This window comes from Phaenicophaeus curvirostris, chromosome 3 (genome assembly GCF_032191515.1).
Source record: "Phaenicophaeus curvirostris isolate KB17595 chromosome 3, BPBGC_Pcur_1.0, whole genome shotgun sequence".
Lineage (NCBI taxonomy): Eukaryota > Metazoa > Chordata > Aves > Cuculiformes > Cuculidae > Phaenicophaeus > Phaenicophaeus curvirostris.
In genome coordinates this window covers 28,603,919-28,622,386 of record NC_091394.1, presented here as the reverse complement: position 1 = coordinate 28,622,386, position 18,468 = coordinate 28,603,919, and the positions used below count along the sequence as shown (strand labels likewise).

Genomic DNA, 18,468 nt, shown 5'->3' with positions numbered 1-18,468 from the left:
TAATGGAGATTTAACTTGCTTGCTTCCCATCAAACCTAGTGAAGAAAAACGTGCAACAGGTACACAGTTCCCATTTGAAGAAATCATCACTCTGGTGATTAGAAAAAATCATGTTTCCCAGATTAGAAAGAGCTGTTCTTGTGCCAGAATTATTTTTCTATTTTAAGAACTTCCTCCTGCATGCATACCTTCTTCCTCATCCAACATTTATAAATAATAATCCCATATACACTCATTATTTTTTCTTGGCTAGGCTACCAGCGTATATACAGTCTATGCCTGCAAAACAGGCACTTCTGAGTCCTCAGCTAGAATCGTGTTTACAACCCCAGCCTCTTGTTTACAAGTCACATGGATTCCAAACAAAGCCAGTGAAGAAAAGGCCAGATATAAAGAGCTGATGACCATAACCCTTTCTCTGTAATTGCTGCATTTCATTTGGCCTTCCTTCTGTATGAGTGGACACAGCTCTTTGAACAATTATGTTAATATTTTCCTATCTCTATCAGAGATAAGTACAAACATTTGCCATTTTCATTGTCATGTCAGATTAACTTCTTCCTGTTTAAAACAGTTCCTGACTATAATGCCCATTTTTTCCTCCTTCTCCTGGTATTTCTGATTTATGACCATTTATTGTGTATTAGATTTTCTTTTAATAACTCCTACTTCATGAACATTGCATTCTATTCTGTTTCTATTCTTTCCATTTTGAAGATCAACCATTTCTTTCTGTATATTCTGGTCAGCAATAAGGAAGGATAAGATTCAGTACTGAAATTAAGATTGCAAACATTAAATCCATAATAAATTAATGAACTAGAGCACTGAAGAATTACTGAGTTTATATGACATTTTTGCATTCTGGGGAGTTGGATTCTTTGGAGTTACTGTAAAGTATACTATGCCCTATTTGTATTGTGCTTACTTTCCTGGTCTACAACACTTTGCATAGCAGGACCAGAAATATTTTAAACCCGGCACATTCAGCTATGGAATCCTATTAATATAACAATACATAACAGGCTGTGTTTTTATATACAGTTCATATCTGCAAGCTACTTTGTTTAAGGAAACCATATCAGTCCTGTCTGCACAAAATCAGGCAGATTAGAAGAAAAAATAAGTAAAAAATGAAATAATAATAATAATAAAATTGTAAAGTATATAGGGTTCTAATAGTTCAACTATTAAGATTATTAAATAACCACCTCAATGTATAACAGGGAAAGGGTAAAACAATAAAGCCCCTTAAGAGCCTCCTTTAACAGAAGTACTGGTTCTTAGCTCTAACCCTGAAGGTTTTAGAAAAAAGTAAAAAAACCCCTAAACAACCAAAACCATGAAATTCAAGGAGAAAAAGATGCTGAAATTGCATCAACTGCAAATGTGGGAAAAGGGTAGATGTCTGACAAAAGTAACAGCAGTATCATCTGCAAAAAAGACTGTCCTGATATCAAGAATTAAAGGAGGAATAAAAAAAAAAGCTAGGAAAAAAACCACCAGAACGATGCTATCTTTCTGTTTCTTGAGGGTATCAAAATGTCAGTGAAGTTTCTCATTCGCTCTCAAAGTAGCAGTGCCAATCTATTTCTTGAAAATGAATGACACTAAAAGAAGCTAAACAACAGTTTTGTGCTGCTGAACAGCTTCAGAAAATGAATTGATGAAAAAGCACTAAGTGCATTTCAATAGTTAGAAGCAACTAGGTACTCAAAAGGCAAACTTCGAATAATGGTGGTATTTGATTCCAAAACAAACTAACAGAACAATAAAAAGGCTCTAGAATAAGAGTGTAGAGCACTGGAGTTAAAAAAAAAAAAAAGAAAAAGAAGAAAAAAAAAAGAAAGGAGTAAGAAAGAAAGGGCATTGGAATAAGAACTTGTCACTAGATCTCATTAGAGGAAAAGTGCTCTCACTTTGGAGCCTCCAGGCTCACACTCTGCAGGGAGGCTGGATAACTTCTTTCATTCTCTTTTGGGGAGGGCTATATGTGAGGCCACGTGGCCTGAGAAAGACAGGGACAACACTTTGGCTGATGCTGTGATCCCTGGTTTAAGGAATAAGCTGCCCAAACAGTAGCTAGGAACCTGTTGTTCTATTTTAAATGTATGAAGCTAAGAATAAACATCCATACTCTGGTGACTCACACCTTTGTTACACACCCTTCAAAATCACAAATGGGTTTTCTAACCTGAAGTGCAAACATGCAGCCACAGCTAATCAGCTTTGCAAAAAATCAATTGGAATGTGTCAATCCTTTCAACATTGCCTAGGGCCTATCAACTCTTTTCCCTCTTGGGTTATCCAGCTGCTGCTGCTCTTCATTGTGATTAAACAGGGACAATAGCACAAAAGCTTTTGTCCTGCACTGCGGTATGGGACGTCAAACTCAAAAGGTCTCATTCTTATTGGCCTTTCTTTCTAGGGGCAACTCATTATCGGATCTTAATGAATATTTAGCAAAGCTGCAAACTAGATAAAGGTGTTTCCATGTTCTCTTGAGCTGAGTGCTACTCAGCTCTCCTGTGGTAAGGCAGTTTTACTTTTCCTCTTCCTATTATCTCTGAGCACAACTATAAGCAAGAATTTACAGAGTTTGCCTCTATAAAGACAAAAAAGTTTTTAATTGATAAGGCAGAAGGGACTGTGGTGTCAAGTCTGATTTCTATACATACGAGCCCTTAAATTTTACATTCTTTTATCAAACTTCTTGCTTTTCTTTGAACTACTGTATAACATTAAGAAAGATAGCCAATCTTCCTTTTGGACTCTAAGGAATTCAAAATATTTCTGCCTCTGAGTAATAACGACCTCTCACTTTAAAAAAAAAACCCAAAAAACCCCTAAAAAAACCTTGGCTGTAAACTGAATTTCCCCAATTTTACTTACAGCAGTTGAGCTTCATTATGCCTTTGTCTGAAAGATCGAAAAGCCCTCTCCAGCTAAACAACAGAGACAGTAACAAGAGAGTATTGTACAGATTTCTGCAATTACCCTCACAGAAATGTGGTGATCTGGTTGTTCTTTTAAGGAAGGCCAAGGCAGTTTACAAAACCTGTTCTATACATTTTGGTCAGTCTATTTCAGCATCGGGCATTTCTTTGTTGTACTGACTATCATCCCTTTTTGCCAGTGTTTTTCAGCTATGTGGTAGCAATAGTAGCTGGCAGATACGAGGAACGGTTTTAGTTGAGGCATCAGCATTCGCTTACTAAAAAGCATAAAGAACTTAACCACCCCCAGATTTGTCATACCCTATCTCAGGTACAAAGAAAATTCTCTCACAGGAATAAATGAGTAGAAGATTAGAAGAGATTAGAAATTATTTTCTTACTTAGTCTATACATTTCAGTGATCAGGAATGAAAATTCAAGCTTTTGAATTCTTGAAAGCCATAAAGAGCTGTACAAGTCATCTTGTTTTATAGGCAGACTACTGAAAATCACTGCAAATTTACCACCAGAACTGAAGTCAGTCATTGGATTGAAGTGTGAATCTTAAAGACTAAATGGGGAAAGTAGTTTGAGGCATCACTGCTGATTTTCTTGATATAAGAAAAGAAAACAAACAAGGACTGAAGCCCATTTAAGACCCTGACAAAACACAAAATATGCAAGTGAAAGATAGGCTTGTAGCTGCAAATACAGGACTGGCAGGTTTTAATATTGTCTCGGTCACAGCCTCCCTTGTCTGATCTTGGACAGATCACTATGTGATGCTTCTACGTTCTCCCTGCAGTAAAATGTGGGTTGTTAATAATGTCTATTTGTGTATGTAATGATTATAACATGATTTGAGAGCTTTGGGTGTAATTTTTTTCTGTGTTAGTTTGTGGAAAGACTGAGGATTGTTTAACTGCAGTAAAGATTTGCAATACTGTGGATTTGTTGCAGCCTGGTGCATTTAGAGGCTGGAAGGATGCCCTATTCCTAATCTAGCTGCAATGATAGAAAATCTAATTGCTTTCAGGTTTTTGGTATTATCCATTAGCTGAGTGTTACTGTCACCACAGGTTAGCTAAGGAAGGAGATAAATAAGAAAGTTTCTACACTCTGGAGCTGGCTATATTAGTTCAAATAACATTTTGAAGTATCTTAAGACTTTTTGGTAAAGTGAAAAAGAATGTATGTGCTTTAATTTCTACAGGGTAAACTGTGAGTTTAAGGAAAATTAAGTTCCTAACTTACAATAACTTTCAATGAGAATACAGCGGACCCCTAAAGGGATGCATGCCTCCCTGGGAAATCTCTAATTCCCCAGTTTTCAATCAAAATTTGAATACAGTTGGAGCGCACCAACTTTTGTTAAAGGTTTTTTCCAAGTCAGAGCAAAATAGTTCAAATATCATAGTATCCCTGTATATCTAAAAGACAGATATGTGCACAGAAAAAGGTATCTACAGCACAGTTAGTTTACCTCCATTGTTTAACTTTGCTAATTAATAGATAAACTATGTCCCATTTCCGTTTTTTTGCAAAATACACTCACTGAGCCAAAAGGCCCAGATATATGTAGCATCTTTTTTAAACTGCACAGGGAAAAAAAAAAAGTTTTTTTGTGTACCCAGCCATTTTATGGCAGAATACTTCTGTGGGTTTTATCTAAAAATTTTTCAGTTCATTTGAAGGTCTTCAACTGATTATAATGGAATTTCTGTCCTGTACTGCATTACTCAATCAAAACGGGAGCTCACATACTAGTAGATGACAGCAAGTATTCACTGAGATTTCAGAAGAGAGTACATTCAACAAATATGCATTTCTATAATTAATAATTTTTTATAGTAGATGTCCTTTAATCTCTAAATTATATAATGTTAGTGAAAATGGTCTGTATCCAGCTTTCATTGCCTTTGGTTTCTTAGGCATTTTGCCAAGGGACAGTTGCTCACTCTTTATCAGTGATCAGAATTAGCCATTTCATCTCTCAGAAAATGTTTTATTTGGACACTCATGAACTTTCAAAAAAGCCTCAAAATTCTATGGTAGACAAATACATCATCTTAATTAGGGTATATGAACAAGTACATTCCTAACACATTCCTAATCCAGTGAAAACCTCTATTCTCCTGTGTGGGTAGGGAAGAATATATCTTAAAGATGAACAATGAAAAGAAACCAAACCAAAACAAAAAAAACCCTTGGCCTAATACCCAGAAATGTTTTTACTGGGATAAAGGTGAATAAAACATCAGGCTTCTTCAGCAAGTAACAGCTTCTGACTGCTCCCTGATGGATGCGCTTGAAAGCAAATGTTCATCCTTTGCTTACTGACAAAGGTGACCCTTTGATATTCTGAGCACTTGATGCTGACAATCAAATTCTGAAATATGTGTATGAATTTTATATGCTGTATAAAAGTGTGTGTGTGGCAGGGAGGAAAGTAGGAGGATGGAGAAGAGAGGATACAGACAAACATTAAAACAAATGACAACTACCATTCACATTTAAGTGAAGATGTAACAAGAAGGAAATTAATTCATATCCACAAGTTTAGCTGAGTCTTTAATCCATTTGCATCCCTCAATCATCTAGTTCTACAGTTCGGAAGACAGAGAAAGGAAAAATATCTTCACGCTGTCATGTTGGCCATCTTTGTTTCTAAATAAAAGTTAGTGTCATGTAAACAGACGATTAAGGATTTGGATAAGACAGCATGTACTGTCTAAGAGGCTGCACATTTAAATCTCAACAGGACCATCTTGAGGAAGGCTGGTCAACTAGGAATATATTTATGGGAAACCACCTTACCTAAGGCTGCCATTGAGTAGATTCTTGTTTCAGATAAGTATTCCTCAAAATGCATTAGTCGGGATGTGAAGCGATAGCTCACATGACTTGAATGCTGCGACAGAAGAATGTGGGCCTTCTAGAAAGGCCAGGCCAGAAAGGCAATTAAGTAGATGAAGCCTTCTTTAAACAGATGGAGGAAACTCTATGAAGCTACAGTACTGATGAAAGGGTAATACACCTCTGCGCAAGGAAACCAGATTTCTGCAGAATGACAGACAATTTTTTGACCCAGATGATTGATGAGTTGACCATGTTGGACACATTATTCATGAAAAAAGACAAACTGCTCAGAGATGTGAAAGCACAATTTGCCCACAGACACCAAAGATCCTTGAGCCTAGCTGAAAATTCTAGCGGAGTCATGCATCATCCACAGTAGGCAAAACCCAATACATTAGGAGCCTTTGATGTAAATTGGAAAAACTCAGTTCCATAGGACAACATTGGATGCATCTATGGATGTGATGAAATGTTTTCTTTTCATAATGTCTGAAAAGTCATAATCACTGGGGAAAGTTCCTAAATTCTGAAAACAGGGAAAGTCACACCCATTTGAAAGGAGGGCAAGAAGAAGGATCTGGTAATTAGAGACCAACCAGCTATACCTCAGTTCAAGGAAGGTTACAAAGCAAACCCTCTTGGAAGTTAAATCCAGATGCATGAATTAAAAAGAAGGTGACTTGGAATAACCAACATGGATTTAGTAGTAGAAAGTCATGCTTAACTAACCTGATTGTCTTTCATGAGGCACAGATGACACTGTGGACAAGTAGAGAGCACTGGATATTGCATAACTTTAACAAGGCTTTTGGCACAGTCTCCTATAGCACCCTGACAGACAAATTGGTAAGATATGAGCTGGAAAAATGTGCAATAAGATGAGTGGAAAATTAATTGGATAGGCAAGTACAAAAAGTTGTGATCTGTGGTATGAAGTCTGACTGGTCAATGATTACTAGTGATGTTACTCAAGAGTTGACACTGGGTGTCAGTGCTGCTTAACATCTTTATTAGTGACTTAAATGACTGAATGCATCCTTAGCAGTTTTGCAAATCATAAAAGAAGAGAGGTTGGACGAGGCGCTGAGGGGCATGGTTTAGTGTTTGATAGGAATGGTTGGACTTGAAGATCCGGTGGGTCTTTTCCAACCCGGTGATTCTATGATTCTATGAAACAACCTGGAGAAATGGATGGAAGCTTCACAAAGTTCAGCAGAGGCAAATGCAAAGTTCTGCATTTATATTGGAATAATCCCTTGCAGCAGTACAGGCTAGACAGGAAACAGCTTTGCAGTGAAATATCTGGGCATTCTGGTAGACAAGAAAATAAACATGAATCAGCACTGTGTCCCTGCTCAGAAGAAAGCTAACTTTTAGCGAAAGTATGGTCTGTGGAGTTAGGGCATTGATCATTCTCCTTCATTCAGAGTTTCAACTGAAACTGCATCTAGTTTTGCCCCTTCTCTGTACAAAAAAGTACATTAATATACTGCAGGGAGTTTACAGAAGAGTCAGCAAGAGCACTAGAGGAGGTAAAACATATTATGTATGAGACGAGAAGGAAATGCATTATTTTATAACTAAGAAGAGAAGGCTTATTGTTGTTTACAGTTACCTCACAGGAGGGTATAGGTAAGGCAGTGATAGGATGAAAGGCAATAGACACAAGCTGCAATGAGGGAAATTCTGAAATTCTGATTGAATATTGATGGGAGGAGGAGAGGGAGAAAGAAGAGGTGGTTAAGCACTGAGAAGAGCGCAAGGAGAAGTTGTGGAATCCCCACCCTTGACCAGACATTGCCCTGAGCAACCTGCTGTCACTGTACCTGTTTTGAGAAGGGGGTTAGAAGAGGTAGCTACTATGGGTTTCCTCCAGCCTTAATTATTCTATGATTCTATCTGGCAGAAGTGATATTCAGTCCTAGGCTTCAGGAAATAGTTCAAGATCCAACACTGTCTGTTTAGGAACGTGGGTTCATTTTGGCTGGAAGGCCTGGAAACTGACGGGAAAGCCCAGAATTCTTTTGGTGAGAATGAGTGTGTCTATGCTTTCCCAACTGTATCATATCTAGCATTCATGAAAGGCAAGAATTCTCTTGGAAGTCTATATAATTGGTATGATCCTATCAGTCTAAGTAATTTAAGAATAATTTTTCATAAAATATTTTCTGTAGGTAAAATAACAGATATTTGCAGGAGGTAGGTTTATCAGATGGATGGTGTAGATTCTGACAGGCTTTGTTACTTGGAAGAAGCGTGAGGCTCAAGCTCACACCAGTTTACAATTATTATGAATATACATGCAAGAATTTTCGTTCACAGGACATTAACTCTTTGTCCACAACTCTCTTGGAAGTTGTTGCTCCCTATGTGTACAGGACATTCAATGAGCAATTTTAGCAGCTGTAAGCAGCATTAACTCTGCTTTAAGCAACTGATCTGAAATGTGTAAAACCACAGAAAGAGCAAGGAGTGGAAAGAAACTATGAGTGCTCTGACACCTCTGTTTCCACATCCTTTAAATCCTCTGCTGGCACTCTGATGAGCTTGATTGCAAGGGATGCAAGGTAGGAGGAAGCATTTTGTAGAGCAAAGGCACAGTTGTGCTGTTGGGTTCAGTCTTTTAGGAAGAATTTAACCTTCCATTAATGATTACATGATGCTCAACACAGAATTGGTACAAATGCCTTAACTTAACTTGATGATGTCTTCCAACATGAAGACATAGTACGGGCAAAGCTAACAAACATGCTAAAGATGACTGAATGATCATTATGTGAGCCTGTGCAGGACAGTAAATCTTTATTTGTTCCAACAGATATCTAATGGTGAAATATTGCTTGACGTTTCACAAAGAGACAAAGTAAGAAATAGTGCCAGATAGACAATATTCCTATACAGAGAAGCCATTTCAGATGAGCTCTTCTGGAGCCCTGGGGCTCGGTACAACATGGCATATGCAAGTTGGGGTGGAAGGACTACAGTCTTCATTGAATGAAATGATTCCAAAAAAAACAACTGTGAAAAGAAAACAGTGAGAATGATAGTTCTAGCACAAACATTTGCTGATCTGTTTTTTCCTTCTCCTTTAATGTACATTTTTAAGTCCCAGCTCACTCAGTGCTTTATTTCTTTACAATCTTTGTTGTTCTGGGTTTGTTTTTGGTTTTGGTTTGTTTTTTTTTTGTGAAGTGAGAAGAGAGAAAGGACTGATATTTTTCCTTTTTCCATTCCTTCCAGAGGGTGTTTCTTCCCTTTCCTCCATCTCCCACCTCAGACTTTCACAATAACTACAAGCTTCACTGAATCTTGAAGTACTTGCAAGTGCATGCTGAGGTTTGTTTCACCCATTAATGGTGAAAGGAAGCCACAGCCTGCATTAGCGCATACAGATCAACAGTAGGTATTCACATCACAACACATTTGCTGTTCATGTTTTGAAATGTTACACTGACTGGCCACAGCTCTCAGTCAGCGGCTGCCCCAGTGTGAACCTATGTCCAACAGAGATGGAAATAGCAGCAAGATAAAAGGGAGTCACAGACAATATGAGTTTCATTTAATAAAGAAATTTCTCTAAGCTTTATGGTTTAATATTTTTGGTGAGCTAACTGTAAGCAACACATGGTGAAGTAATAATTGTGCTTTGTCTTGAGCCTGAAAGAAGGATTTTATTTTAGCCATCGCTAGCCTGCAACTTCTATAGTCATGACATTGCGTTGTTATAGTGAAGACTTTGGTATGCTACATTAAAACAAATAAGAAAATGGTGATCACAGCTCCAAAGACCAGTGATCTGAGTAACCCAAAACAAAACATGAACTTTACCCGCAATCTCTCTTTAGGGAGGCAGATTAATGTGTTCAGCTTTTTTTCTACAGCTAGAAGTCTTGGGGCACATAATTCAGGAAAACATGCTGATTGCTAACAAGAGTAGGATGGGATCATCTGTGAAAAGATGTGGCCCAAAGTGTAAGTTCCGGTACAAGTGAGTCATTAGCATATGGAAAACAAACCTGTTTAGTTCAGGGTACAACAAATGAAAAATAAGAATTAGTAGAAATATTGGATTGAGGGTCCCAGAATTTGCTTATTTCTCTAGGTGGAATAGGAAGAAGGGGAGGAAGTTGTGTAGTGTTACACTTTAAGTACTATCATGTGCCGTAATGTAGGAAATGTGGTATGTTTGAAACAGATGGTTGTAAGGCTCTTCTATTGTGTAATATATTTGGATACAAGGATGATGCCAAGCAGATTCACAATTATTATGATCGTAAACATTAACCTGCTATATTTCCTGCCTTTTCATTTTCTGAATAACATTCTTGCCCATCCCACCCATTTCTCATTATCTCCTTTCTCAGTCCCCATATAACAATTTAAAATTTGCAAGCTGTTTCTGGATTATCATCCTGGGCCTCTAACCTCTCAACTGTCCCTCATTTCAGAGTTATCTCTATTCCACAGAGACCGACAGTACATAGAAATATCAGCACCAGTAAATCTTTCAAAGAGGAATATAAGACAAGTGTGTGTATGTGTGTGCAATTCAATATAGGAATGAAGGGCGCTTGGGAAAGTCAAGTGGTGGAACATAAAATATGAATGATGAATGAGAAATAACGGAAGTGCAGATGCACCACAGCATTTGTTCTACCTTTTAAGAGAATGACAAGTATTCAGCCTATTGAAGTGGGAGGCAGGTGACCTAATTATTTAAATGGTGAGGGAAAGGGCTAAGAACTCTGATTTTTACATTCTTTTAAAATCTCAATTAAAAATTTTCTGACTTTTAGTTATGCATAAGGTCATTTAACCTCTCTGTACATCAGTTTCCTCATGCGTAAAAGGCTGGTCTTAAAGCTTCTTTCACCACAGAGTTAAAAATATCATTGCAATTCACTAATATTGGTACACATAAAGGATCCTGTGACTTTCCTGTCAGAGGCAAGGGCAGGAGTGCCACAAATGGCCCACAAAAGCCCTATGCCCTGTTAAGAGAGAAGTTCCTCTGCAAAGAGTAGGACAGACAGCCACTAGTGAACCCCCAGGGACTACAGCACCCTCACACAGATGGTGTGCTGGAGGGAGCCTAAATCTGGAAAGATGCAAAACTTTAGTCCTCCTCCTTCTGCATGGTAAAGGATGTGGAGGTCGTCTGAGAGGCACAATGTAAAGCCAAATTTCATGTGCACATCTGTCTGTGGAAGAAGATTGTTGAGGACTTGCAGGGACAGGGCTCCAGCCCAGAGCCTTGTGTACACTGTAGGCAGTGCTGCAATGCACAGGGCACCTCAGATTGACTAACAGAATGTAGGGAAGACTCATAGTTGTCTGCAGTTTTTCTGTGAGTCACTTCAAGCTGAGGAATTGTTCAGCACTTGAGAGGTCATTCAGACTTAAAGCCTGGCTCTTGGGCTGCCAGTTCTCCTGGAAGCAGAGTGCAGAATCTAGATCCAGAGAAAGGATACTCTCAGTGTCAAAGCAAATTGAAAATATTTTTGTGATAATAGTCATTGTATTTGGAACAGGAAACCAAAGGCATCAGCTGTATATCATAGCACAAGTTACAAGGGTAAAGCAAGCAAACACTGATCAAACATTTGCCAATGGAACTGCTTAAAAGATGTTAAAAGTGCAAAAGAGTAATTTTAGTTTGACTATTCATATCTGGGGTTTTTTTAAGGAAAAAAATTTTGGTGATAAATACAGAGTGCTAGCGTATGAAAGATTTGAGAGAAAGTGAGGGTTTCTCTTTCTCGTTATCACATCATCCAATTAAGATATGATACCTTTTAACTATAGGAGTAGTATGATCCATTACTGCCTCAAATGCTGAAAATGCATGGACTGTATTACACGACAATAGTTTTCCTTGTTTAAATAGCCCCTTGTGTTTCCTCACAGCCAGATATTTTTGTCTCAATACGTGACTTAGTCCCAGTATTTGCAATGGTTTGGAGAGATTCTGTCTTTCGTTTGAGTTGCTTCTGGTGCAATGCACTGCAGAGAATGGTTTTGCTTGCCTTCAGAATGGTTGTAGCTAGAAGTGAAATGAGGGAAAAGAAAGAAAAACAGTACTGATATTACATGGTAATACTATTTAGTTCACCCACTCCTCCTCCAAAGTAGGATCAACAGTACCTTAAACGATTCCTGACGGAGGGGGATATATCTTTCCCAGTGGGTCTTTCAACACCAAACAAAAGGGTTCTGCTTTTGCTTACAGTAATGCAGTATCCTTTTTGCTTTGCCAAGCCATATAGGAGCAGGACTTTGACTTTATCTTCCTTGAAAAATGGAGTTGTCAGCAGAGGGTGATTGTTTATGATGGGTTGTACAGGTAGTAACATCAGATACCTTCCAGGCGAGCTTACGCCTTGAACTATATGAACATCAATAAGACACAGCAAAAAATGGAAAGTGTGTCTGGAAGTTTTCTTGTAGTGCCAGACAGAGAGTGCACAACATAACCGTCCCACGGTTGTGCCTGTTGTTACCAGGAAAGCAAGTTGCTTCTTTCTACTGCTGGCTGCCAGAAGCTGTTTCTGGGTTACTGAGTAAGATTTAAGACTTGTTCAGATCTTTTTTAAGTCTAAAAGAAAGTGGCAACCTATCCCTTTATGTAACAATGATTTATATGTTTGTGCCCTAGCAAGACCACTCAGTGATGAATGCCAGCACATGGATTTCATGTAGGCAATGGGACTGCTGTACAAAGACATCAAGTGCATACAAATGGTAACTACACCTTTGAGTACATCCTTTGAACAGGGCAAATTTTTTTTTTTTTCACCCTTTTGCCCAGGAATGTCTGAAAACCTCTTGAGAATGTTGCACATATTTCTATATGCAGCTATATACTACTACTTCATCGTTTACCTGTGAGTTAGGGATGCATTCACTCCAGCCCTTTATCATTGTAATAAGCAGCCACAGGTAGAGCCAGATCTCTTTTAAAACCCAACTCAGATATTCCAGATTTTTGGCTAAGTAGTAGAGCTGGGCACTTCTCCACTTTGATGCTCATGTAATCCTTTTATTTTATTTTAGGACTGAGACCCTGCCAAGTGCCATAATTTCTGAACCAGAAAAAAAGATATCTTCAGGTTAAAATGTCACTGTGCCCATCAGTCACAATTCAATGAATAGCTGCAGTTCACAAGTTATTCAGCAGAGCAATGAATAATTCCAGTATAGTACTTTTCTGCAGGTTCCCTATATTACTATATCTGAGACTGACCAAGACTGGAGGTGTGAATGTATGAATTCCTACTTTTTAAAAAAGGCTTTATTTCAGGAGTGAAATTCAGGAATACAAGAACTGGATAATAAAAGCATGGATATTGTGTCACAGCCACAGCAAACAAGCAACTGGTATTGGTAACACTGGGAGCTTCTTGTTGGCAGACACATATTCTTGTCCAGGGTGATACAACAATATCTTTGGGCTGAAAGTAGTGTACAGTATACAAAACTGGGGAGAACATTTTAACCCATGGGCACCAAAAAAGGTCTACTTGGTTTCTTATGTACTTAGACAATTATCTCCTAAAGGACGCAAAGCATTTGTGTTCATTGCATATAGAGTATATGGGTTCTGGAACACAGCAGTGCACTGGTCCATGACTTGGATGATGCTTCAGTATGGTCTTCAGTACTGCCTTGAGCTCTGTCTTCAGAGACATTATCTTTCTTTTTTATTATCTCAAACCTCAATGCCTTCCCCTTCATTTTTCTTCCCTTCTCTCTAAAATTGTTATGACATAAATGTGTTTTTTGTAGTATAAACAGTTACAGATTTTACAACTGTAATTTGGGTAGTTTATGGAAATAATGCTGCTAGAATCTTTCACAATAGCCTTCTTATATCACAAATTTTGATGTAGATGTTTGAATTAAACAGATGCTAGCTAATAAAAAGAGAAAAGTAAAACCAGTCCAAGATTTTTTCTTCTAGCTTATACAGAGCCATTCTTTTTATAATTATGATGTTAACACCAATCAGCTTTAACCATTAAACACAAAAAACCCAGAAGATCAAGGTCTGACTGCTTATACAGTAAGACATAAGCACATTTTCCCTTTACATACATATATTGCTATTTTAAAATATTTTCCTATTCACATTTCTTCTTGACATAAGAAAATAAAAAGACTATAACCAAATATTCTCATTATTTTCAGTTCATATTTAAGGTCAACATTTATTCCTCTGAGAAAAAATATGTTTCATAAACATGTTCATTGCCCTCATTTGCCCACACCAATCAAGTCTAATTGCTCAGTTAAATTGCCTGGTTACCCCAATTTGGAGACATTCAGCTGTTTCTATCATTTATCCTCACACCAATACTCAACTTTCTCTAATAATAAATGGCTGCTCTTCCATGCCTCTTGGCTAATTGTTCAATTACAAGGGTGTGAGCTGCTCTGGCATTTGAAAGACATGTGAAAGGCCACTTGTGAACAGCCCAGAGACACAGAATCAATGACATTTATACATTATGTGTTGCTTCTACGCTTTCCAATAGCAAGTGTATTAAATAACCAATAGGTAGTAGAACAACTTTTAAAAATATCACCCGCATTTTTTTCTCTTTCAATGACTCCAGTTCAAACTTTCTTGGTTTTCTGGTCCAATGACCATTTTTAAACTGTCTCCTAGCAAATTCATCCTGCAGGAATATATGCTCCCCCCATCAGTCCCTCTCAAGCAAATAGCTTTTACTCTAATTCTGTAGTGGACAAAATGGGAATCTTGGAGCTGAGCAGGTTCAAGGTCAAAATTCATGGTGAAAATGACAGGTTGTAGGACTCATCTTGCAAACACATGCTTCCTTTATGGAGAAAGAGGTTTGTTACCCACCTCCCCCCAGGTAGACTGTGAAGAAGTAGAAGGTGTAGAAGACTGCTGCCTTTTAATTTGTTTTCCTTCTTTTCCTCCTTGACTCCTTTCCTTTACTGTCCCATCTTCTATTTATTTTTCTTTTTTTGTGTGCTCTCTTTAGGTAACATTTTTCCCCCAACTGCTATCCTCTACCCACATTTGATGTCTATTTCCTCTCCTCTACCTTGATGCATTCCTCTTTGTAAACTTTCCTTTCCTTCTACCTCTTTATTTCTAGTGCTTCCCTCTTACTCTCTTCTGGCTTTTTTTTTTTTTTCTTACCCTCTTATCTTCCTTCTCTACTTTTCCTCTCAGAGGACTTTCTGCCTTTGGCTTTTTCCTGAGATTGGGCTCAATGGTACCCTTCATGAATGCTGATTATCCTGGTCAGAGCTCTATGAGTATTACATCAGCTGAGTAGCTCTTCATTTGAATCACGCCTTGCAGCCATTTAGCAGGAAAGGAGTGTCACATCCAACTTTGACTGACAGCTGATTGGCAGGCAAGAAAAGCAGCCACCATCTCTCATGGGAATGCTTGGAAGTTTGCAGAGGGAGATAAAATGTCAAACTGCTATGATCTGCAGCCTTTGCTAAGAGGCTTGAGAGATCAAACTAGACCAGATGCAATCCTATTTTAGTTTGGAAAACTAAGGTGTATTGTTTCTGCTTTGAATATCATCATCAATAGCAGAATTTCTGCATTCTGTAAGAGTGACTCCTATAGACAATGGCACCTTGGGCAGTACAGACTCTCTCTAGACTTACCACAGGTGCATTAGCTCTACATTTCATATAAAAGTCATTACTTACATGAGGGTTTCTGCTCAGGGAGGTGGATATTCTCAGAGTTAAGCTGTGATATTTTTTATTATTACTATTTTATGCAGACCCTTTTCTAACTGTCAGCATGCTTTGAGCTTAGAAATTCTATGCTGCCTGTTAGTTCTCAGTGTATATGCACAGCGTGCTTCAACTTTTTGTAATTCCGTGGCTTGTGGTATTAAGGTCACGCCATAGAGTCTTCAGTGGCACCACAAAACCTCATCAGATAATGGCACCAGCTTTGTTATGTGCAGTGGGGAATACAAAGGGAAACAGTTGCCTTTGGCTGGGTAGAGAGAATCCTCACCAAAATATGGGTACTGTAAATCCAAAATTTCTTAGAACAAAACCGCTTCTCATTTATATAGTTTGACTCTAGCAAAATTAACGAGCATGAGGGAAAATGCATGTCACATTTTAAAGTTTAAAATCTATCCTAGACAACACTATAATTAAGCTGCATTATTTCCAGAAAAAAAATTGAAAATAAAATCTTTAATATAATTGTGCATGATTGGCTATGGCACTTGCTGGTTAAGCAAGGAATTCCTTGTTGTTGATTACAATTTGAAGTGTAAGAAGTGTACTAAACTTTCCTTTGACTTACTCCTCAGCAGAAGCTGGGCAGACAGGTAGATGAACTAAAAGTTGTAGCACACATTGTTCTTACCTACTTGCTGGCTTTCCAGTGCTTGTAAAATCAAAACATAAATGCATATGAAAGAATCTTACCTTCCCAACGTATTGGTAGTCAGTTCCTGTGTATTCCTCCAATAAAAAGAACTGATTCCACATCCAGCTCCTTTTGGAACGATGGAGGTCTTGCCTGCTGTTTCCAGACATTACCAAAACCTTTTCCTTTTCTGGAAAGCCACTAGTCCTTTTGGATAATGGAGTCAAGAAACTCTGGTGAGGCTGACCAGCCCAAAACAGCAGCCAGAAGCAATGGTAAGTTCTCATCATGGCAACACAAGATGGTCTAAATAATGACTTTTTGCTTGTCCCCAAACTAACCTACTTTACTGCACTGAATCCAGTCTCATGCCGTCTTCCTTCTTTAAACAGTCTTTGCAGTCTCAAAGGATCTCTGAAAAGAAAAATAACAACTTTTTGAATATTTTCACAAGTACTTAACATTCATCACAACAGCAAATTACTCCATAAGATAGAAGAGTATTAGTGACTGTTGAAAAGCTGAGCTGTTTCTGGATCAAAATATTGTAAGTGGTCCTTCAAATTATCTGAGTGAATCTATATTGAGTAGGAGGAAGGATTCTCATGTTTGAGTTTGTGGTTTTGTTTTGTTTTTTTTTCTTCTCTAACTCCATTTAATTCCATTCATCAACTGAGGCAAATCGGGCATTTCTTTTTTTACTGCCTGAATTTTGGGATGTAACTGATTACAGTTTCTGACTGGGGATCTTGATGAGATCAAATTATTACATTGAAGAACTAGCAGGAGTGCACACTGTCTTCCCAGGAGGCATTCTGTTGCTGTAGTTATGGGCTGAAGATCCTGGATTTAGATAACTCCAGGATTCTTCCCTCACATTTAAGGAATTTTGCCTTTGACTTCACTTAGGAAGGGTCAGCTAAACAGGTTAGTGAAATAAATGTGCAGATTTATAAATATCTACCACATACTAGACCTGTTCAATACTGTGTAGGATGTCAGGCGGACATCCTGGTTTTCTCTACCTACTGCCAGAGTTTTGTGTTGATTTTTGGCTCTCTAAATACATGGTTATATATGTAAGCATTTTCCTTAATAACTTCTAAAAATAAAAATAGTTCAGCTAATTCATTGTTACCTATGGGTTCTTATTAGCTACTGCTTCCTACTATTATTAACATGAAATATCTGTTCACTTACAAAATAATTATGAAATTAATCCCCGTCTCTGAAGATTGCATCATCATTAAAAAAGCTATTAATGCAATATCACAGTGTAGCATGGACAGTTCTGTCTTTAAAAAAGTTGAAAGCTTCTGTTCAGTATGAAGAAATGCTAGTACGTGTCTTAGGTAACCAGTCATGCAAAATGCCTAATGAACAGCTTTGGAACATTTTATAATGTGATGAAATCAGAATTAAGTAACAGAAACATTTCAGATTGTTCACAAACATTTCACATTTTTTCATAAACATATTTTTCATAGAACTTTGTTGGTTTTTTAGTCCAAACAGATCCATACTCTTATATAAGGATCATTTGGATAATTTTCATTTAATTTTGCACAGATCCTATTTGGAAAAGTCTGGGGTTTTTTTTAATATGTAGATCAAAACCCAGTCATTCTGAACCAGCTCAAAATTCAACACAGCAACTCTCAATATTTGTAAATAAAGACTGTGGAATGACAGTCTGATTATACCAAATTGAAAAGAGATTTTATTCTTGGTTTGGTTTTTTTTGTAAGCCTTTCACACAACACTACTTGGATCATGTTCTATATCAATGGTCACTTTTTTTGTTATATTATGTGTGTGTTTTTTTAAAGGTGTAAATTAGGCAGAATTTAGCCTTTGAACTACACTGATGGAGTTAAAGCATTTACAATGCCTTGGAGTAGCCACTCCTCAGGTTATCATTGTTATTAGTAATAAATTGTATAAAAAAAGTTCAAGTTTCTTACAGTTCCTCTTAGTACATAATTTTCTATAAAGAAATACCTCTTAGGTTTTAGATGGATAGTAGGTAATAGAACAGGGTTTTTCAAACAACATTCATAGAATCATAGAATAGTTTGGGTTGGAAGGGACCTTAAGGATCATCCAGTTCCATGCCCCCTGCCATGGGCAGGGACACTTCCCACTAGATCAGGCTGCTTAAGGCCCCATCCAACCTGGCCTTGAACACCTCCAGGGGTGGGGCATCTACAACTTCCCTGGGCAACCTCTTCCAGTGTCTCAGCACCCTCATCATGAAGAATTTCTTCCTAATGTCTAATCTAAATC

At 37.8% G+C, this 18,468-nt stretch overlaps 1 protein-coding gene across 1 annotated transcript in view; it reads right to left on the bottom strand.

Annotated features, from left to right (window-relative positions):
- The window catches only part of LOC138718856 (cadherin-6), an 89,703-nt gene that overhangs the window by 31,769 nt on the left and 39,466 nt on the right, over positions 1-18,468 (bottom strand). Inside the window, exon 2 of the mRNA XM_069853522.1 lies at positions 16,242-16,596. Within this exon, the coding sequence (XP_069709623.1) occupies positions 16,242-16,472 (231 nt within the window). The 5' untranslated portion in view covers positions 16,473-16,596. The remainder of the gene's footprint in view (positions 1-16,241; positions 16,597-18,468) is intronic.